This window comes from Gavia stellata, chromosome 1, assembly GCF_030936135.1.
Source record: "Gavia stellata isolate bGavSte3 chromosome 1, bGavSte3.hap2, whole genome shotgun sequence".
NCBI lineage: Eukaryota > Metazoa > Chordata > Aves > Gaviiformes > Gaviidae > Gavia > Gavia stellata.
This window is the reverse complement of record NC_082594.1, coordinates 103820550-103844558: the sequence shown is the minus strand read 5'-3', so window position 1 is coordinate 103844558 and position 24009 is coordinate 103820550. Positions and strand designations below refer to the sequence as shown.

The 24009-nt window shown below is 39.1% G+C and overlaps 1 protein-coding gene across 2 annotated transcripts in view; it reads right to left on the bottom strand.

Annotated features, from left to right (window-relative positions):
- Positions 1-24009, bottom strand: part of GRIK1 (glutamate ionotropic receptor kainate type subunit 1) — a 172145-nt gene that overhangs the window by 37940 nt on the left and 110196 nt on the right. For both annotated transcript variants that reach the window (XM_059826643.1, XM_059826649.1), the window contains 3 exons: positions 21116-21169; positions 19249-19422; positions 14956-15099 (listed from right to left, as the gene is read on the bottom strand). In XM_059826643.1, the coding sequence (XP_059682626.1) occupies positions 14956-15099; positions 19249-19422; positions 21116-21169 (372 nt within the window). The remainder of the gene's footprint in view (positions 1-14955; positions 15100-19248; positions 19423-21115; positions 21170-24009) is intronic.

Genomic DNA, 24009 nt, shown 5'->3' with positions numbered 1-24009 from the left:
ATACTGAAGAGAGAGAAAGAGAGAATAGAATACGTATTACACATGCCTAAAGACAGGACAGTTCTGCACTGCATGAGAATTTACTAAGAAATTAAAAAAGGAGTCTGCTTTGTCCAAGCTTTGGGTCTGGAGTACGACAGCCTAAATCCACCAGCCCCGCTGGAGTGATCCTCTTTACCCCAGCCCAGGACTTCTTAAGTTCTCCGTGATGAATGGGTAACAAATGGCAATCGGTGCTGAATAGGAATACCCAGAAGGTCCTTAATGAAGGAAGGTAGCTAACCATCCCAAATCACCAAAGCTTTCTCAACACTTCGGTTGTGCATTTCCTAGTCTTGTGTGACAGATACTGCCTCTGCTACTCAGGGCCCAGAAATCCAGATTTTTCCAGGAAGAGATAAACAAAAGCAGGGCTTTTGCCATTCTTGCTTGATTACTTGGACAGGTTGTGGTTAAATGTCCCCCACCAGCATTGGACTCCTAATGTCCTGAACTTTGCTGAATTGTCTCACTAATCCCTACTCAGTTTGCATCCCCAAGGAAGAAGGTACGAGTTCCCAAGTAAGAAAATGAGGTGTGTCATTCCTAATAGGAGTCACAGGTGGTGATGGCATGATGATGATGGTGCTAAAAGTAGGCTTTCAGGAAAAATTCACCCAGTCACAGACTCCTAATAAAAACTTTGTAGTGTAAAGTACACGCAGGTCTTTCATACATGTTTGAAGTACCACATGCGAGTTGCATATGATCGGTTTTGGTCCAGGCAGCATTTTACTTTGCTATCATAATTAAGTGAAATCACACTTCCCTTGTTTTAAACATTAGCATCATGAGTAAGTTGAAGTGGTGGACTTTGTACATCAGTCTGTATAGCCGTGATGATTCCCTGTGCTGGGGAACACTTTGTCAGTGCAGCAGGATCAATGTCCAGAACTAACTTCCTCTGCAATTTAAGTTTTCTGTATCTTGTAAGCTTCCCAGCAAGCTCACTTTCTTTTAAATGAGATCTATCTGTCTCTCATATAGCCCCCATTTTGTCCCCAAAGCTGAAGCTTATCTATAAAAGCAAATATTTTCTGGATTTCAAACTGCAGATCATTTTTTAAATCTATTTTTTGGAGCTCCTACATTAGATTAAATTCTTCAAAGGTACAAGAAAGGCTGATGATAAATGATGGCATAGTTTCTTCATGTGTGTCAGCCATAAAGTTCTTAAATCGCAAGCTTTTCTACTGTGCATTGTTATTTGCTTTATTTAGTTTGTTGTAGATGGATGACATAAGGAAAGCTGCATTACAAATCTGCAGATCTACGGAATGGTGTCTCCCCTTCTGGTTAAATCTAAGTTCTAGCTCTGAATCTGCAGGATTTAATCTCAGATGCTGGGGTGTTATCACCATGTGCCTCAGACAAATCTCGTGCGTCTAGAATTTTGTGGAAATATAGCAGGATTTTGAAGCATGCTTAAGTGAAATAAGAATGGAAAAGCACAAGTGCAACAAACATGCCATGAGACTTTCCATCTTAATGACGTGGGAACATGCAAAAATCTCGGCTGTAAACAGTGAAACACTTGTGGTTTTGTATGCTGATATAGTTAAGATAGCAGGAGGGGACACATATGAATGCATTTCATTATATAAGATCTCTTTTCCAGTCTGTCTTTTTATTACTCTGACACAACCCCCATCTCTTATTCATAAAGATGCAACATTTTTTAAAATACGATCTTTAGAGATCAATTCCTCAGAGGGGAATTTGCTTCTGTGAAATGCTCACATTTATTGATTACATATCAGATGCTCAGCTTCTCTGTTAATGGGATATGGTCTTGAATAAAGGACCTAACAGGTTATTTTCGGAAATGGTATCAGGAGCCTACATCTCCATTCTTGTAAAAAAGATTTATGTGGTGAAATGCTAGCTCACTTTTGAAAATAGGCATTGGTGCTTCTACCCCCACACTAAAAAAATGGAAGGAAAAGATGTTACAAGCTGAATACATGTATGCTTAAATTTCAAAATAGCAGAGAAGTGCATATAGCTTTGTCTAACTTAAGTCCCACTTAGACCATCAAATAATGACCCAAATGTGACTTAAATTATAAACAGGAGTCAGGGAGTGTTTCTCAGAAGAGTTAAACTTAAATGTTGAACGGGTTTTTCAGACCCTAATTGTGAGGCACACACTTCAAATACCATTTGAATTCTAAATTTATTTTCTGATTTTTATTTATTTTATTTATTCTAAATAAAAATAAAACATGTGGTTTTGAGTCCAGTGAGCATAATTTTATTTCTGACTTCAATACAGTTGTGGCGTCTGTGTGTGCAGCACGTCTAGGCAGACAGGTGATGTTTCTTTCCTGATCAAAACCAAAAGTTTTCCTTAAGAAACAAAGGGAGGGGTGAGCTAGGAACCTACGGTTCATCCCAGCCCTTCCGAAGTCTATGGTAAAGCTTCCAAGCTTTTAATATGACTTGAGTCCTAAAGCACAACTGCCTGCTGCATGCAAAGAAAGTGAAATGTATAATTGCTCTGAAATCATAGCTGTATACCACCACTTCTAGATGCCTGTCAGATAAATCAAGGATGCAAGTCCCTATTAGGCACTGTGTTCAGGCAAACAGAATAGGCAGCAGTCACACAGTTCTCAAATGCAATTAATGAACAGAAATGAAGCATAACTTTCTGAATAGTCAGAAACCACACAACTGTTTAACACAGCAATGAGATTTCTTGCTTTTCTAGGCAATTTATAGCAATTTTAATGTTTCTAGTGACACTCTGTGTTAAAATGTTACAGGATGTAATAAAAGTTGAATCGGAACCTAATCATGTAATTCATCAAAAGAAATTGCTTTTTCGCACTCTCCCCTAGCTTTAATATTAGAGGAACTAAGGGCACAATTTGAAACTCTTAGGGAGAGAATGTATTTTTAATTTTGTTTGTATAATTTTGAGTAGAGCTTGCAGCTTAATTAAAAAATGTGATTTTCAGTGGCTTTTGTTTGTAACGTCCTTTGCTTGTCTTAGATCTCATTTATGCAAGGTGGCAAGCTGCCTCTGGTAATGGAACTGTGAGGAAACGTCGTTCTTTCGGGAGTTTGGTTTGCAGCAGTGGGGCAATGCAGCGTTCGTCTGAGGTTCAAAATAAGGTCTCACATTCTTCAATACTGTGTTTTATCAGATAATTATTGTTCCTATTTCTACGTTGTAAACATTTGATTACTTTCTCCTGTTTATTAAACAAAATGGGGAATTAACCCAATATGTTGGTTTCAACTGCTAATTGAGAAGCAAACCATACAGGACCAGCAGCTGCTCAGACCTTTTCTTACTAAGCATTGAAAAGGTGGTAGATAGAACAGATTACAGATAAATCTTCAGTCATCTCTGAAGGCTGTCAGGTACCTGACATGGCAAAAATATCCAAAGCAATCTAATTCAAAACTGTGAAACTTTCTGGTTTTACTACTTCAAAAAATTAAGATTGTGGGTAAACTACAAACTGAAATCTGGAGTTAAATATTCAAATTACAATATTGGTTTCCATATTGATGGAAAATTATAACAACTGGAAAATGAAGCTGACTCAGCTTCTAAGAGCAAACACTCCAGAAGCTTGCTATCAATTCACACTACCATCATACGGTCTTTATATCAATTTCCACTTCATCATCTTGAATCAATTACTGTAGCAGCCTTAGCTTCAGCCAAAGCCAATCAACAGTTCAATCACAGAATCAATTAGTTCAGCTGCTACCAGACTTATTAAGGTAAAACAACAGGTAGGTTTCATATTCTGTTTCTTTCGTCTCTACCAGACCTCAATTGTATTTCCAGATTTGTATTAGCAAGATAAAACTAGACCAAGGAATCATAATGCACAGTGTATATAATGCATTGACTGAGTAAATATTCAGCTTTATGATATAACCTCAATGGGATATAGCCAATTTTGAAGATACTGTATTGCACTACTGCACACAAAAGTGTCAATCTTTCTCAGTCAAATTGATTGCGTTTTTGTTATGTGTTTGTTTTTCCTTACTCAGTATAAGTTTATCCAAATATTTTAGTTAACCATTTATCTGCCTATGGTGTATTTTCTCTTTCTGAGTCCAGTGTCACAGTGACAGATACTGGGTAGCTGTGTTTCAGATTAGAAAACTTTAAATTTTTCAAGGTCCTTTTTAAAATGGCTAAAGTGCCCTGGAAATACAAAAATGCAAAGGCATAATCTTATTTTAACTTTTTAAACTATTATATTTAATAATGTTTCATAATGTACAGACATTTTTGTTCTTCTATTAATATTCCACTTATTCCAATAACCTGTGAAATAAAACAGTCTTTCTGAACCTATTCTTTAGACCTCCACTTGTAATTGATCAAGTAATCTCTTTAGAGTTTCAAACTCAAGTTTTAACCTTTCATTGTTCCCACTGTTCAAAAAAGACTCCCCATTTTGAACGTATGTCCAGAGCTAATGTTAGAAGAAAACATCTGAGACACACATACGCACCCCCAAATGCAAATAAAACTGTGACTATATCACTTACAAAATGTGTATGTATTGAATCTGCTGTAAATGGTATAAGGAGAAACTGTCGTAAGTCTTAACAAATTTTTAAAATATATAGACTAAAGGAGTTGATAAAATTTCTGAGTTAAAAGCCAAGAAGAAAAGCTATTTTAGCACAGTATTGTGGCAGAAAATGAACTGTTCTGTTGTTCAGCTCCAAAACTCCGCACAGTACCAGGTTCAAGCCTGAATTTGTGCAAGATATTCAGACACTTTGCATCTGCCACTGAAGCCTGAATTATTGTTTAATATGAAAGTATCGTAAGTTGATGATAAACAACATTTTATGTGAAGACTATTCTTCCATATAAGTGCAATGCCAAATGACAGTCTTCATTCAAAAGCCTTACAAATGCATCTAGGCACACAAAAAAAACCCTACTGCAATTGTTTTGAGAAATTCCCAAAGTAGACAATGGACCATATTTAGTTATGTATTTTGTAAAACAGTCTCTGTATTTTTTATTTCTCTCTCTCTTTTTTTTTTTCTTTCTCTTGCTGTTTATGTGTAACTCGAACATTTTGAAACCTTATCCTAAAGGCATGCAATCAGCAGAGTTTTTCTACAGATTTAATGTGAGCCTGGAACAGAAATTGGTTAGCTGGACTCTTCAGTATGGGAGAAGTACATTCAGAAGCTGGAGTGAAGTCTAATCAAAGATAAGACTATTTTGCTGTCTGCTCAGTTTTGTTAATGGGATTATCTTGACCTTCGGTAGGTTGCTTTCCCAAGCATGTTAAAGGTAACCTACAAAGGCAAGTAATTGGACTGATTTTTTTTTTTCTTTTTTTTTATGATGGATATATAGCCCAAGTATATTTGTATTTTTAATTCTTGGTATTATAATTTGTTTATGTATTATCAGAAGTTACTAGGAAAAACTGAACATCATTTATTGATTTTATGTACATTTCTAATTAACCAGAGTTGTGAAGTAAAAGGCATTAACTTACGCCACCATTATGCCGTTGTTTTTCTTTCTGTTTTTTAATGATGAATGAAACAACAGAAAAAAATTATTGGCAGTCATCTGACCTGGAATTCAGGAAGCATTAGTATTCAGCTCCCCAAACTATGTTTGCTTATTTACCATTGCACAGTGGCAGAGACATGCTAACAAACATCACAGTCTTTTTGGACCTATATATCCTCCAAAGTGAATGCGTTATGTGTTCGGACTGAGATTAGGAAATCCATTCTGCTTCTGTGCCGGTCTACCAAAATGAGCAACTTGAAAGGAAACCAGTCTTGTCCTGAAGAGAGTTTACATCGTAATTTCCTTTAGCCACCATCTCACTAGAACATTTTACTTCAGCTAAACATTAGAAACCTATAGTGAATGACAGCAAAGCAACCTTCGCAAGTGCTAGTGTCTCCGTGCCACTTCAGGTACCACATCTTCCAGCTTTTACGAAAAGGTGGCAGATGAGTACATACGGGGATCTCAAACAGCATTATCAGGTGTACCAGTGACAGACCTGATCTGTTTAGTTGGCGTTATCTGCTTATAAAGAAGGTGAATATCTACTTTAGTTTTAAGCTGATAATCCAAAATTTCTGATGACGGTTGTGGTGCAAACTGACATCCAAATGCAGAGGTCGACAATGATGTCTCCTCCATTGGGTCTTAGACTTATTAACAGAGCAGAACTCTGATGGTTACAGAATTATTGACAACGATTAATGCACATATACAGAGGACATCGATTGTATTGTTTGATGGCAAGGAACAAGACAGTGAGTGAGCTCTATTTCTCATGTTTGGGGTTTTTTTTTCCCCACTCCAAGTTTTGCTTCTTGACTATAAAATCAGATATCTGAAAAATTTATAAAACATAGGCATACCTAAACCTACTGTGGCCACATGCTCAGAATACCACAGATCACTTTTCTACAACAAAGTCTTCCAACACCATAAATAACAATACCACTATACACTAACAAAAATGGTAATGACCAAGGAAAAGCTTACTTTAATTTTCCTTTCGTTTTCTTTCCTCTGGAAAGAGAAAGCTCCTGCTTTATTAGAATTGCAGAGGCAGTTAATAGATTCAAGTGATAGTGATACTGCTTCTAGTTACAGTGGAAACCATAACTTATGATATAAGTTGATATACATCAACTTATCAGCTCTTACAATTAATCCTCTTATTAAAAAAGATCCTCAAGGATTATGGAATATAGTGAGTTAGTGTATGACTTTTCCATTATCCTGGTCCAAATCTAGCAAAACAGATGTAATAAAAAGAATTTCAGCATTCACCATTGCATGGTTTTATGTACCCTACTGAAAATCACGATGCTTCATAGTCTCTTTACTCAGAAGAGGTCCAGGACTGGAACAGTCTCGGGCTTTTACTAAGTAGCACTGGAATGGAAAAGAGGACATGTGGGGAAGGCTTGTTCTTAGGAAAGGGTTTAGGCAGCTGTTGTAAGACTGAGCACACCCCTGCCTTGAAACAAGAGAGACAAGTGGTCGGTAAATAGAGAAGGGGGTTTTCTTAGGAAAGTGACAGGCTGTTCCGTGAGCCACTCAAGAGCACTCACTTCCAGAGCAGCGGTTGAGCTTAATGGCATTCAGGGGTAGTCATATGAAAGGCTTTTGGTGTGACAAATTTGACAAATGAACCCTGAATACTTGAGGATGATGGCTTGGGTGGATTAATTTCAGAGCGTATGTTTGAAAAGCCTGAGTTCCTTTAAAGCTTACACCTACCAGATCTCTTTATATCAATACCAGAGATGAGGCAGTGGACATGAAGAATCGGAAGGAAAGGTCAAACTTTGCCAGTTATTCTTCCTAGTAAGAGCCGAGTCTATCTTACCATGCATGAACATGACTGTCACTGAAGTGTCTGGGTGGGATTAGTGTTGACTATGAACTTGGAAACCATAACCTTACACTACTGTGTTAATGAGTATTGGGATCGCATTGTAACAGATACCACTTGTATAGGCAAGACAGTATGTAGAGAAATCCTGTTCCACAGAGCTAACAGACTAAATACACTAACTAGACAAAAGCCATCATCCATCTTTTACAGAGAGGAATCACAGCATTTCCAACTACCGGACTTCTTCACCTAGATTTTAAGTCCTGCTGCTTTTGTGTTAGGTGATGTGGTAGCTACAAGTATGCATGGTGAACAGCCTGATCACATCAGCACTTTGGAAGTGCCTACCAAGCAATGACCAGTTTTGCCTTATCAGGTAACCATGGCACAGGTTTTGGAGCTGTCCTGAATGATTTGCTCATGGTTGCAGAGAGTCTGTGGCAGAGCCAGGAGCCAAAGCCAAAGCTCTGGCACTCCCACCCATCATCTTGAGCGGGAAATGTCCTTCCCAACTGACCTGTTGTCCTATTACAGTGACATCGACCCATTGAACAATAGGGATGACAAGGAGCCTGGGGGGGCTTCGTGTGGTACAAAGCACTGTGTCACTTCCACCTGAGATAATGGGACCCAAGCGCTGGCAAATCTGTGAATGAGTGAGTAGGAGGTTGTGTGGTTGAGGAACAGATTGTTTCAATGAGAGTACACAATTCCAAAACCTAAATCATCTGCATTTAACAGTTATCTTGTAAGCTCTTTGGAGCAAAGATTGTGCACAGTGAATGGCTCAATGGTGATGTGACTAGGGCTCCTGGGAGCTTTTCCAGTACAAATAAGTATCATCATCCAGTTTAAGCCATGCACTAACACTTAAATCAAAGTATCAGTGCAGAGTAAATGATGAGCACTTTTAGTAGGCAAAGACATATATGTTCTGAAAAAAGGTTTTGTGTAGCAAATAGCAAAATATCCTCCATATATTCAGATAAAATCAATTTCTAGTAATTCTTCCTCATTTTTTATAAACAAATCTACTTTCCAGGTAATATTCAAGAAAGTAAAAATGGAATGGAAGAAAATATTTATAATATTTTTGTCAGATTTCTTGTTTTGATTTTAGATATCACAGTATCACAACTTTGTAGATATTTTTTTATCAGTTCAATATGTATTTATTCTTAGTATGCAAGTTCTAGGACCATTATTTTGCAATCTATGCATAGATCATTTCATAAATTAAGTGATTTTCCACTTGAAATTTTATTTCAGAATAGGGATCTCTATTGGCATTAACCTCAGCCATACATTATTTTCTTGGAAAGCTGACCTTTATTTCCTAATAAATCATCATGGGGTGCAAGTCTAGCAGTTGTTTTGTTTGCTCTTTTTTTCAGTTTTCAGTTCAAAGTAACAGACAATAATAGGCTTATATCAGAAATGCATCCATTACTTCATATACAAGAAGTAAGTTTTTAAAAAGTAAAACAAAGAAAAATGGGGTTTTTTTTCAATGAGAGTGGATCAAATTCTAATATCAAATTATCCAGTAAGAGAAGTCCTACTAAAGTAAATAACTGCTTTTCTTTGAATTAACTAAATATTGTAGCATCAGAGCCCAGAGAATAACTGCAGCCAGTATCTATAGATGCTGTAATTGACTCAACACTAAAACACAGTGACAAAGATGCAGCAGAAGAGATGCTATTTTATGTTTTGGAGCTGAAATATTGTCATCTTTCCCCAGTCACGTGCATAGAGATTTCTGTGCAGCAGAAAAACTGGGTGACTGACACACAGATCCTTCCTCAGACAACAGGGGAGATGGTGAGTTCTTGGGTCTTCTGAAATCCAGAGTCCTGTACTGCTTGCTTCTCTTTTTGTTCCACTCCGTAGATTTTAGTCCCATGAAAATACTCTTACATGTTGACTTCAGTAGTAATAAAAGACCATGAAACAAATGAAATGTTCTGTTCTCTTACAAGATGTTTTGTGCTCCTTTGTTTGGCGATGCTGCCAATTTCAACCAAAAAAAATTAATACCTCCCCAGATGGATTGCTTTCCCTTCTGTCTCATTTTAAATTCGTACTTTTCCTGTAATGAAAAATCTTCAGTTCCTTCTTCTTCCAATGATGTTCTATGTTTGTTTTAGATTTAGTTAGCTATTACCAAGAATCCCTTGAAAATTACATCCTGTGGTTTGCTACCAGTTAATCAAGACTTTGTGTGTTCCTGTCCCTTTCTCAAAACGTTAGTCAGCTCATCAATTTGGACAAAATCAATCTGGATGTGGTTGTGCTATCGTCCACTCATTAGTTCTGTCTTCTGTTCCCTACACCAGAGCTTCCCAGGAAATCTAGCAGTCCTGAAGATGTTTGCTGGCTTCCTCCATGCCAAGACAAAAAAACAAACTGGCAAGATCTCACCTGCACTGGTGGATCAGAATGAGAGAGTAGGAACTTGCCATCCATCTAAAGTGCTGGGTAAATGTCAAACAGTTTAGAGATTTAAGGGTTATAAACTTTTAAACATTTATGTGCTGAAAAAACCCAGTATCTGAGAGCTGCAAAGCAGTATTAAAAATGTGAGGAAAACAGAGAAATCTACTACTTTCTTATTGTAGATCAACCAGGTCTAGAATAATTGTGTATATAGCAGATACCTCAGGACAGACAGGAGTTTCTAAATCATTTGTACACTTTCAGCACAGGTGAGGTAGACATGCAGCTGGTTTTGGAGGCAAGTATGGGCTCGAAAGTGACTAACGCACTGAATCATCTTCGCTCAGAAGAATTATTACAAATAAATTCAGCCAGAGGCTTGAAAGATATACAGTCGTGGTAGTCCCTGTATGACCAAGTCCACCCATCTTGTTGCTTTCGGTGGTCATTAGTCTACATGAAGAAGCGGTTCAGCTCAGAGGATTGTCAAAACTTTTTTCCTGTGGTGCAGGTCTTCCCAGCTCTTTTTGTGGTGACTGGAAATTATAACACCTCCCTATTTCCCAGTCTTTCTGATTATGCTGATGGAGATGCCCCTTGCTCTACAGAGCAAGGCTATCATTTGCTTAAATGCCTTGAGTTTGGAAGAAAAGATTCCAGGAATTACATTCTTCTGCATATAGGATAAGGGTGTTTTTTTTCTTTTCTTTGTGTAAAGAAGAAACATGAAATAAAAACATTTATAGCCAATGGAACCGGAACAGAGTACCACACTCTGAATTATCATCATGGTTTCAAAAAGCAGGCAAAATAAGAACCTAAGGTAAAAAAGATGGCCTTGTTGCATAATTTCATTTCTTGATGCTGAGTCAGTTGCTGTCCCCTTGTACAAGGAAGGACGGGATATGTCTTTTTTTATTTAACTAATTTTACTCTTGAAGCAGAGTGTCATCCACAGACCAGACTCACACAGTGCTAGATGCTTTAAAAACTGTAGAGTGTGTTCAACATTTACAGTACTTTTCCTATATACAAATAAGCTAAATTAAGGTATCATTTTAAATCTTTAACAATGAAAAATGACATGAGAATTTAAGCAGGCTTCTTCAGAGACTTAATTTTACTAATCCTTGTCTTTGTTGCAGGCCAGAGACATTCTCTGAGGCATACCACTTATTACTTGTAGAAACGAGAATCAGCTAGCAGAGGGATGGAAAACTGTTTATAAATTCTAAGGAAAGAGTTTCTTGAGCTGGAAGGCTCCAGCCTTGAGGTTGGCTTTCCAGTCTAACTGGGATATCTTCACTCAGTAGAATTATTATGAACAAGTTGAAACAGAGGCTTGAAAGTTTTACAGATATGGTAGTGCCTGAATGACCAAGTCCACTTATCTTCTTGTTTTCTGTGGTTATTACATTAACCTACACAAAGAATTGGTTCAGCTCAGAGGATTCTTGAGAGCTTTTAATGTCACACCATGAAGGGAAGGCTGTATTCAATCACTTGATGCAGAATCTAGATGGATTGCTCTCGTTCCTGGTCTCTACTAACTAGACATGCTTGAAATGTACCTTGTCAAAAACACAACATAAACTGAAATGTAGATGTGTAAAAGTTTCAGATTTCTTTTAATCTTTGAGATTTTTGTGTGTGATTCTGTTTGAGGGGATTTAATAAAATCACTCAAGATAAAGTCTGCATCTCTATCTTCTCAAATACTTCTCTATGCAGTCGTTCTTATAATTGTTACTGGATTTGAGTGAGGGGAACTCACATTGGTTTAGACGATAACTGAGTAACAGACAATCATTATTTTGGGACTTATCGCATGCTTTAAAAGGGACCTGTTTCATGTTTACACACATTTTCCTTTTAGGAAAGGTGGAATCAGCCTTTCTCTCCCTATTCCCTCTCTGAAGAGAGATAATGACCTCCTTTTTCTTTCTGGGCATGGATAGGATGTACTCCCTGCAAATTCTTCCTTAAGGGCTGAAAGATAAAAATATCACTTAGATATGAATGACATTAGGTCACTGAGAGACAAAAGCTTCTGACTTTTCATTAAAAAGATCTTAATGAGCTCTTGTAGAAGAGTCTTGATCCCAGATAGTGTATTTTATGTAATATCCACCTTTGTGGGAACTAGCTGATGACCTTTCTGACCTTGAAGCCGTCCTCAAGGCTGGGAAGCTTTGGTCAGGCTTGCTGTTCTCTGCAAATTTCCAAATGCTTCCTACAATCAGCATTAGCTCATGAGATCTTTACAGCATAGAAGATTACTCTTTTTTTTGCTGTAATTGATTATTCTGTAGCCTCAGAAATTTTTGCTAGTGCTTTTCTCCTGTAGTCTTGCTAGTAGCACTTCAAGTCTTGGTCATTAAGAAAAATAGGCAGTGGATCTGCTACTGCTGTTACCTGGTACACTTGCCTGAAGTCCTAAGGTCAAGAGAGGAGTATTCTCACATTAAACTAGCCATCTTTTGTTTTCACATGGGCTGAAAATTCAGAAACTGACTCCAATGTGCATGCATTCAGATCAGCATGAATCAAAAGGCCATATGTCCTAGGATGTCCGCTTTCCAGCTGATTTCAGGAAGAAGCTAACTCATGTGTACCTGAAGACCAGGTATGACCAGAACCTTGACTTCTCAACAGCACAGTGACAAGCTGAAAAAAATTAATTTGCCATCTGCTGAGTGAAGAGAGAAGCAGTCTATGAGCTGCTATACAAGTCAGAGGCTTCCCACCTTAACCTCTGCTCATCTCCAGGCAGGTTCTGAGGTCCTTTCTGTTACCATCAGTCTGCATTTTATAGCATTGGCCCACAAAGCAAATGAGATGACTGCAGTTCTTATCACCACTAAAATAAAGTGCAAAAACCCACCACAGAGCCATTGAAGTACTTGCTAAGCTCTAGCACTTGCAGGACTCATTGCAGGCAACCTCTTTGAAAGTTCTTTATTTAGACAGCATTAGAGAATATTGTCTTCAGACCAGTCTGAAGACTGTCACTACCATATCACAAAATAGTAAAATTAAATTGTATTTATGTGGGCCCAAACTATCATTCTGTCTGCTTGACTTTTTTTCTCCATACCTATTCACTTGATTCCTAATTTATAAAGTTCATCTATCCTTGTTGAGCAAACCAGATCCTAACATGGACTAGGGACGTCCAAATATAGTTGCTATTTAGCTTCCAACACCTGTCATAGCCTTTACGGGAAATGTAATACTGTCTTATTAAACCTTATTCTCTACTTTTAACAACTATCTTTTTTGGTTACAACAGAAACAGGAAGATAAGACTCTCAGAATATTTAAATCAGTGTTTTACTGACCATGAAAGACACTATCTGCAAAACGATCAGTAATTAGCTCACATATCTCACTCCATACAAGAGGAGCTAGCTGTACATGATAAATGTGAACTGTGTAACTGTTTAAGCTTTGAATTGGATCTGCGGAGACATGTCTGGTACTCTGGTCAAAGCACTTCTTCTGGCTTAGGATTCAGGACCCTTATGCTATATAGTTAGCATCACCCAAAATAAGTAGGTGACCACTGTAGAATTATGCAGGTACGTTCACGGATACAAAGTCTTTTGCTAACTTTCAGTTTTATTATAATTATTCTTAAAATGCACCAGAAATTGTATGAGTAGCAATGCTTCCTCATTTAGTTTGAGGCTGAGAAGTAGAAGAGCAAAGGTTTCCACTTAGATCAAATCAGAAGGGAGGGAGAGAGGGAGAAGTTCATCTTTATTACAGAAACTTCTGAGACAATTTTCTCCTGTCTGTTACTGTTCCTGCTACCATCTTCCCACCTCCTCCCCGGTGGGGGAGCTGCATGCATCATGGCTGATGTCAGTGTGAGACAAATAACCTTTTCCAGTGCTGCTTCCCTGACTCCTCTGGGTGTTCCCATGATTGTGTTGTACTGAGGAAAGTATCTCAAAACTTCCTTAATTCTTAAGTCTGGTCCCTAAGTACTGGGGTAACTCTTGTCTTTCTTTTCTTTATACTTTCAAAGCGAGAAGCTTGCAAAGAAACCTTAAAATTCATAAAACACCCTGCGTGGAGAGTACTGTTCCAGTAACTTTGAATGCTTTCTGTGTAGGTGAATCACCATGTCGTATATTGCCTATGGCAATTCTAAAAAATTTACTTGGAAAGGTTTGGAGAAGGTGATGACAGCTCTTCTACACATTCTGTAACCACCACATGTCTTGTCTTTCAGTTTCCTTCCAGTATATTTCTGGATTCAGGTGTATGCCCTGACGTGCTGCCGTCACTTACCTTGTACCTCAGCCTACAAGTCCTGTTCCACCTACACAAGTGCTAATGAATGTGTCTTTGATAGGAATCACACTGTCATGGACGAGAACTGGGGGAAAAGATTAAGTATATATAGGGCACTCCACATTATTTCGAATTTTCAATTCCACACTCCCCCCTAAAGGAAAAGTTTGCATTTGAAATTCATAATGAAAACTGAATTTTCAGAAGGGTGAACGCATTTCAGCTAAAATGTGTATTTTTTAGAACATCTGTGGATCAAGCTAGCTCTGTGATGGATTCTTATGAGATAGTGCATGACTTCATGAAGCAATTTACTTCTTTAGAAATACTGGCTGCAATATTTTCTGGATACTGATTACTGATCACTGATCAAACAATCTGCAAAACAATTGGAGTTAAGTGATGAAACAAAGACAGAGCTACAGACTCACTTTTCTTTCGATTTCTAGAATGGCTGTTGTTAGTTATCTCATATTTTTAGAAATTATAAACATCCATTATAAGCATTAACCGAGCAAAAAACATGGTGTGTTAGTCTGAGATTTTATCACACCTAGGGTTTAGCAGTTTCTCTTTTTGAAAGACCAGATAAAGTCTCCACCAGAATGCAAGCCACAGCCTTCTGTCTGTACATCAACGCTTCTCTGCTAGGAAGGGGAGGAAGAATTGGATGTCCGAGTGCCAGAAACCAGAGCATAACATATGACAAAGACCAGGGAACAACACAAGCGAGTGCGATGAAGAAGGAAGGAAGGATTATGTTGACCATAAGCAGATGGTCTACACTTGCCTCTTTTATCAGATTCATAAATCTGGGTCCAAAACGCCACGGCTTGTGTCTGTGGCACTGCAGGGAGCTGACAGTCATTTGGGAGGCACGCTGGGAGGCCACTGCTACCATGTAAACAGCATCGTACATCAGAGCTGCTTCAGTCTGCATGAAAAAACAAAGACTTTCTTTAATGTACATCTTTGTGCCTGGTCCATGCTTTTCTCTACTGAGAACCGTTTCCCTGGGCTGCTGTTATGGAAAAGGCCACTACTGGGCTCTCCATGGAAATCTGAGGTGTAACAAAATCCATATTTTGCAGTTTATATTAATTTCAGAGTATTCTCAGGTGAGCATTGGGAAGAAAACTACATTGGGTAGCTAGAGGAAGAGAGAGGTCAGTGGGTCTAGCGCTTGAAGGAGTGCATGGGTAGCTCTGTGGCACAGAGAGGAGTTTTAAGAAGCCTCAGATGTTACAGCAGCCCAGGTCCCATCCTCCAGGCGTGTCTCAGGGCCAAGGACTTTGCAGTACTCAGGCTTCTATAGTTTCCTCATGGGATTTGCCAAAGACCCGCAGCACCTCCAAGTGTGTCATTTGAAAGCACCATGCAGGTGCTCAAGCAAGCCTCTGCCCAGCCTGCAGGTTGGCATGTCACGGTGGCATGGCATGAGGGTATGAGGGAGGGCTGCCTGCATGGGGCCCCTACTAGCTCCCCATCGCTGCTCTTCTCATGGCACTTGTGGGATTGCTTTCTTCCTCATAGGGTAGACAGGCCCTGCATTCCAGGGAAAGCAATCTCACTGAGCACCTGGTAGGTATCCCACCGGACAGGCATCTACTGTTTCTAAGTGTCTACTGCCCTCAAGGATCTTGGCTTTTGACACAAATGTGTGAAATGACCCCACTGAGATTTGGCTAGGGCTGTTCCCCTGTTGTACCTCCCATGCTGTCCTAGAGAGAGGTGAACTCTCCTTCTGAGGTGTCTTTTTTGGTTATTAAGTTGGACTTACACATCTAACTTCTAGTTGTGTAAGACAGGGTGGATGAATACAGCCCTTGGATATTTACATATTACTAAAATTACTGGATGCTGTTTGTGCATCTGTGTTTCCTTTTGAGAATGGGTTTATTGGTTTAAAAGCATGCCCAGTAAGCCTCAAACTGAGATCACACACCCTATCACCCTTTATCACTGGGAAGTTTTAGCAAAATCTCACCTTCACCTGCATTGTGCTTCAGTGCTCTCATGTGTGAGGTGGGAATGGCCATGTTTCGCTTAATGCACAGGATGCTGTAAAAATGAAGTGCTTACCTGTCTTGTAAAGCTACTGAATAATTAAGCAGGGGCCTTAAAAAAAAAAAGTACTAACTCTGCAGACGAGAAACTGGACTCATCTATATAAACTGCAAAGCTAATCCATTTTTTATTTCTTTCCCATGCAATTCCTTTGGGAAATTAATAGATTTGATTCTTTGTCTGTTTCATTTACCTAAGTAAATTACAACAGCATCAGTCTTATCAGCATTGCAGGTTTTTGCTGGCAATCAAATGTGATCTGAATTAATCAACTAATCTTAATACACTGCAGATGAGGAATCGCTCTTGACACGCTAGTCAGGATCTGCCCAAAACAATGCTCCCACAATCAGAGCAAATTGAAAACATAATAAATGGTGAGTCAAGCAGGAGAAGACAATAACAGCTGTTCTCAGTGTCAAGTGTCTTAAAACAGTGTCGTGGTTTAAGCCCAGCTGGCAACTAAGCACCACACAGCCGCTCACTCACTCCCCCCAGGTGGGGTGGGGGAGAGAACCAGAAGAGTAAAAGTGAGAAAACTCGTGGGCTGAGATAAAAACAGTTTAATAGGTAGAGCAAAAGAACACTGCGCGGAGAAGCAAAGCGAAAGAAGGAATTAATTCACCACTTCCCGTCGGCAGGCAGGTGTTCAGCTATCTGCCGGGAAGCAGGGCTCTATCACGCGTAGCGGTTGCTCGGGAAGACAAACGCCATTACTCCGAATGTCCCCACCTTCCTTCTTCCTCCCCCGGCTTTATATACTGAGCATGATGTCATTTGGTATGGAATATCCCTTTGGTCAGTTGGGGTCAGCTGTCCCGGCTGTGTTCCCTCCCAACTTCCCGTGCACCCCCATCCCACTCGCTGGTGGGGTGGGGTGAGGAGCAGAAAAGGCCTTGGTGCTGTGTGAGCCCTGCTCAGCAGTAACTAAAACATTCCTGCTTTATCAACATTGTTTCCAGCCCAAATCCAAAACACAGCCCCATACAATCCAAAACACAGCCCCATACTAGCTGCTATGAAGAAAGTTAACCCCATCCCAGCCAAAACCAGCACAAACAGATAGTTGTTCCAAGCAGACCCGGAGACTAAAGCCCTGATCCAAAATTCCTCAAAATCAATGGAAAGATTCCCATCAATGTCAATGGACCTCAGGCTGGTTTTCACATTAGACTGGGGATATGTCCATTCAGGATTGAATTTTACTTGATCACTGGAGTCCCAGTCTGCCTGTATCCCAGGCCTAAAGACTCTGGAGACACTTGGTGAAAATGCTTCAGTGCACCTCACTTCGCACTCCTATCTGGGACCAATGATGCTTTTACTTGATAACACGGTGCTTTCTGCAGTGTTTGTATGTTGGCAGCATTGCCAGACTTAGCTGTTTGAATCTCGTGCTTGTGTAACTTGTTACTCATCCATCCTGCCATGCAGCAACTGGGAGGTTATATTACCTCCCTTAGCCTTTTATTTTCCCCTTCTCTGCTGTTCTGTTTTAGGGTTTGGGGTTGCATGGAGGAACAAAAGGTCACCTCATTTTCTGAAGCAAACCACCTCATATTAATGTCTGTTCTTGTGCATAAGAAGAAAGGGACTGAGTTGGTTCTGGAACTTGTTTTTCTGATTCTCGTGTTCTATTTAAATTATTGCAAAGAAACCCAAAGATCTCATTAGAACAACTATGCCTCTGTGTGCAGTTTGGGCATAAAGTGGAACATGAACTCAAAACTGTCTTGGCCATGCCCTGCTGACTTCCCACAGGCTGACATCAGGGCAAACAATATAGCATGAACCAGAAGGGAGAAATCTTGAGTTAGCAATAGGACATGTAATCCTGATCTGCTTATACTGTGCAGCTTGTCATAGCCTTATTGTCTAATGAAATATAGCAGTATTGCAGCTCTCCATCGAACTGAATAGGCAGAACTTGCTATGAATATTTAAATGATGATAACCAACTAGGAAGATGCTTTCCTCTGTTCATGCTGTTTCAGAGCATCAAGGACACTAAGAGGTTACAGAGATGCAAAGGAGAGCACAAGAGTCTAGTAAGAACTTTGTTTTTCCTAGTTTTAAAGTTGGGTGAATGCAGGTGAATAGCTACATGTGAATAGCTACCCTTGCAGGTCTTGTGTATTCACATTAGTAGTTCCCAGGGACAGCTTTCTCCCCTGCTTTGCGTACCAGTGAGCACAATGGCACTGCCCAAACAAGCAACATGGTTTTTGAAATGCTAGAGATAGCACATATAATGCATTTCTCTTCAGGATGTTAGGATGTTTCAAAATTTTCTCTGCAATCATCTGCAATAAAGTCTATTTCATATCACTTCGAACTCCACTCAGAACATAAGATACATTATCTTATATTGCAAAAAGATGGCAACCCTTCACCCTGCAAAACTGAATGGAGTCACACTGTCCATGTAATTGTTCCTATTCTTTCCTTTCCTCTTGGGGGAGTGATAGGGAGGAAATCCTAATTTCCTGGCTTGATTATACCTTTCATTTATCTTTAAATTATATCTTAAAAGCCAGAGTTGCTGTAGATGATGGAAATGAAGAGAAAGGACACTTTTCCAATTTAAAAATGCTATTACCTGTCCACATGTACAATATCTTTCCCTGCAGGTTATAAATCGTACACCTGCTCTGAAAGGTTTTATTTCCCGTTATGTTCTTCACTCCATCCAGAACATTATTAGAGAAATGAGGCAGCAGTATATACATTTGACAACAATAAGATGAATGGTGTTAGCTGGATGGCACCGTGATGGAGAATTGTTACTCATCTCTAGAGCTGCCCAGCACTGGTTTGTCACACAGATGAGTACAACGTTGGTTCACGGGGCAAATGTACTTTTGGGTAGAAGCAGGTAAAAGGAAGTCTGTTTTGGGCATGCTGCTTCAGCATTTGCATTGTGAAATAAAGCAGTAATGGGATCGGTTCACATCCGCTAGAACAGCATTGCAAGTGCTCTGTAGACACCCCTGCATCACTGTGGTTGTTCACTTACTGTCATCATGCCATCGAGGAGGCCAGTCTCCGGTTTTGGTGGTGCCTGCAGACGCTCCATTGACCATTTCTCAATGACTGACGAAACTTGCGGGTTCTCAATGTTGAGCAGGCGAAACCCTGTCATATTTACTCCGCTGTATCTGTAGGGTTCCAGGTCTAATGCAAATAGATCCTAAATCACCATTAAGAAAACAAACAAAACCAGATATAGTATTTTTAAAGCAAAACATTTGGAAGGTACAATTAGGCCAAAATTTTATTTGATTTTCAATCCAAAGCTCTAGTGCTGTTTTTTTTCCCCTGTGAATGCTCTGCTTGCCCTCAAAGCCTAGTCATGACCGCTTCAGTTATAAATCTGAATAAACCAAATCTATGTGGTCTATGACAAACCACGTATCTGCTTTGTTGGAACATAAAAATCAGTTCCCCACAACACCAATATTTTGCAACCAACCTACACAGCAGTATCTAATTTTAATTTATAGCAGTTCTCTTAACAGTGTTACAGCTCTGACAAACCAACATGAGGAATTAGCCCGCCAATGTCAAGCTTATTTCTCAACTCGGGGAAGGAAAATTCGAAGAAATGTTGAGAGCAATACGCTTTTACTACTTATGAATCCCATTTTTCTCCTGCCTTGCCTCCTTCAGGTGACTTGCTGCCAGTGTGTCTAATGGACGTGTCAGGCCAGTGCACAGTAAGTCCATGTGCTTCAGTGCTCGGCGTTTACAGGGCAGGAAAATAATGGATATTCTAAGTGATATAATTGCGTGGCACACTTCACAGCTGTATTTATCAGGCAGTGGAAATATGGTAACTGCTTTTCAAAGCCTGAAGGCTGTTTTTCAAAACAATTTTTTGCTGATCCTGGCAGGCCAGTAAAATGACAAATGTGTTGGTCATGGTTTAATACCATAGTAACCATCAAAATGTCAGCATTTACCATACCACAACACTGAGATACCACCAGCACTGCTGACTGCTCTATACTATCATCTCATGCATACTGTTGATGGTGCTTACCATTTTATGTTAGATTCACTGCTATTGTATAAAACTGTAGAAGTTCCACAGTAAATCCTAAATTTTCACATTTTCCTTCATGTTAAAATGGGCTCAGAGAGAACTATTTCAAGCTACTTCTTCAAGTTCCAAACAGCTAGAGAGTCTTTTCTGACTAATGAATTGACTATTGGATTCAAAACAATTTTTCACTTCCACATAAAATTTTATATGGAAAGGAAATAAAGAATAAGCTGATGCACATGAACAGATATAATTCAGCCCTCTAGGATTGTTCTAGCAATATTGGTTCTTTGCTGTCTTTCTAGTCTAAAATGGACCCTAAGCATGGATTGAGTTACATTTATATATAGCATATATGTTAAAATATAGGAAAAATGTGCTGAAATAAGTGTTTATAGATTTGTACCATAAAAGAAAATTCAGGGTTTTTTTTTTTTTTACTATAAAATTTCCCAAGTGATTTTATACATATGTGATTTTGTGTTTTTAAAAGTAAATTAAACATTTTAGCGATGAACTGCACCACGTGCGGTGCTTGCCCTTGACTCCACTGCAAAGCCATTCATTCATGTTTTTGTTTCACCCTGATCTACCTGTACCAATGGCTCCTCCTTAAACACAATACTGCAATCAATTTTGATTGTATTAAAGTGTTAGCCAGTCCCACAGATACTGCAAAACAGCTTCCTTTTACAAAATTGTGACTCCTGATATTACTAAGGAGTTTTAGGGGTTTCCTTGAATAATGGCAACAAAGATCTCCTAGAAAAAGTGTAAATTTTTAGTTGTCTTTTCTGGAACAGAGAAAATTCACCCCCAAATCTTTAGTGTTCCTTACCAGTGTTGTAAAAAAGTAGTGGTAGTATTCAGTCATCATTCCCATGGAGAGAATCTGTTGAAAGAGGTTGAAAGGTGAATGTACTTTACACTGGATGCTTTCAGTGTACTGCACCGTCTTTTGAAAAGCACGGGTTAATCTGGAGCAATACGTTACAGGTTATGAAAGGAAAGAGATTAAAGATTGTAAAACTGCTAGGACAAGAAATATGACTAGTGATAATGAGGAGCTGATTTTTTTAAAGTGAAATTCTTTAGTGTGCAGTTTAGAACTGTTACAAAGGAATTTACTGGCAGACAATGGAATTTGTAGGGAAAAGTGCTTAGGTGTGGTTTTTTTTAATTCTGCATTACCATGTGAGAACAAGACACTCGGTGAGTGCTCACTGAAGTAAACCAGAAAAACAAAAAGAAAAAACCTTCTATAAATGCCTTTTCTTCCACCTGGGGAATGCAGGTCTGCAGGAGGTTGTCAAAACAACCAGCATGAAAGGATTTTTGGTCTGGATTAATTTTCCAGAGTCAGACCTTTTGAAGGTCTGCAAGGTAAGGATGGCATTTAAAGGCATACTGACTGGCCACCTCGGGCGGAAGAGGATGAAGTTTTTCTTCCCATCCCTCACATTGCAGGAAACCTCGAGAGATGTGTTTTGATTCCTCGGCCCCGCTCCAAAAATTGTTGGCAATGCTTACATAAAGCATCCCTGATGGTATATAACAGGATGGTCTACAGTTTCAGCCCAGCATCACCTACGCTTGTCACTGCGTCCATGCACACTATTACCGTGATGCAAGTGTTTTGCCCTCTCTGGGATCTTGTGGGGAGGAGGAGGAATTATGAGCTAGGAAACTACTGAAGAATTCATTATTATGACAGTAACACAGACAAAGGTTAAATGTTATTCAGTCTGGATCACAGTAACATAAGCGTCTGCTATTAATAGTATTTTAGGACACTTTTAGCAGTGCCTGAATAGCTCTTTGAAAGACAGGGGAAAACAGTGTGATTTGCCTTGCCAAAATTCTCTTTCATTGCAAAAGCCTCTGAAAAATCAGTTGTGTGATTCTGTATGGCAATTCCTCACATAAAAAAAGGAAAGAACCTAAACTTTCTAAGCTTCAGTAGATAATAAAAACAGCTCAGTGTTAATCACAAACAACCAATCCATTTCCAGCCACTAAAAATCAAGCCAGAAGGCAAGTATTTTATTGAAATGCTCCACTGAATTTACATGTCAAAATTGCCTTTTTTATTTCTTATTTTATTAATCCTTTTCTATTCCACTTCTTAGAGTTATTTTATTACCTGTAGAAATGAGCAATCTAGCAATCCTGGATACTGATGTTCTTTCCCTATTTATGCACAGAAAATGATCTATGGTAACATCAATGGAAATTTTTGCACGTGCTATTTCCCAGCTGGCCTGGCTAGACTCAGTTCTGCTCCCTGGAGCCACTGAATTTCTGTGTCTAAGGTCCCTGCTATGGGAAGCAGGTGCCAGTCAGGATTTTTATGATGCAGGTCTCTTTTGAGCTGAAACTGTATTGAAATAACCCAATTGCTTCATATGGGGCACAGACCAGCCGCTAAGTTATACAAATGTGGTTTGAGCCCAGGTAATCCTCTGTATGCCTAAATTTATTTGGTCCTCTACAGGAAGTTTGCAGTTAGTCCATGGTGTTACATAAGTATAAAAGCGAGTTCATACTAATAAATGTAAATAGGAGGATACAAATACCCAGATTTAAATTATTGATTCACTACAGTTTTAATTCTAGCTTGAGATAGAAGAGCTGACATCAAGTCATTGCACTTCTGTTATCAGAAGATATAAACTGCAATCTGCCTGCATAGAAATAGTAAGACAATGGAGAACCAGGACAATGCTAAGCCACATAATGCCTTAAAACACAACCTTACATTAACTAGACAGATACATTAACTAGAATGATTATAAAGTGTGTAGCCTGGATGTTTGGGAAGCATTACCTAGCTTGTACTGCTGCAGCTACACTGCTTCTGGGTAACCAGCTAGTTAATCCAAGATAGCCCAGTTATTGCTTTCCTCACAAATCCAAGGGTAGTAGCCTGAGAGGAGTGTTTGCCTCCTGAACATATTTTTGATTAAAACTTTTTCTGAGATTATTGATTCCAAAGTAATGCACTATAAACAGAGCTGGCAGGACACACACATACCTGTGAATAATAGTGATTTCAAAAGCCATGCTACAGGAAAAACAAAACAGAACCAAACCCCCTGAAAACCAAAGGGAATTGCATGTAAAAAACAAGGTTCAGCCAGCAATGTTATCTGCCATAACCAAGACACAGGTTCACGATGGCAATTGCTGGAAGGGTGCCATGGATTTGCCAAGGACCCTGCACCCCAGGGCTCCACATGAGATGCTCATTGAAATTCTTCCAAAGAAAGTATTGCAGCAGCCTAGGAAAGCTTAATCAACATGTCACTTTTGTATTTTCTATATTAACGATGTCTCAATTAAGATATGAAGATACAGACAGCTGGAAGGGAGCTTGTAAGTGGTACGCACAGGTTAATAATGTCCTTGTCTGGTTAAGGAATAAGCATTGGTACTGGATCTGTCCCGGGCTGGGCCCTGATCTGTCACTGAGCTCTGCCCTCTCACTTAGCATTGGTCACAAGAACAGCCTTAACTGGTTGTCCTCCCCTCTAACAATCATTAAGGATGATAATTAGTTAACAGTTACATAGCACTTAGACATCACTGTGACATGTGAGTCAGATCTGCAGATTGACCTAAATAGGGTGCTTTTTATTCATGGATCTTAAGGACTTTGTAATAATAACTTATTCGTGTTTGAGGGTAACATAATCACTAAGTAAAATTCCCAATGAATAATGATTTAATGAC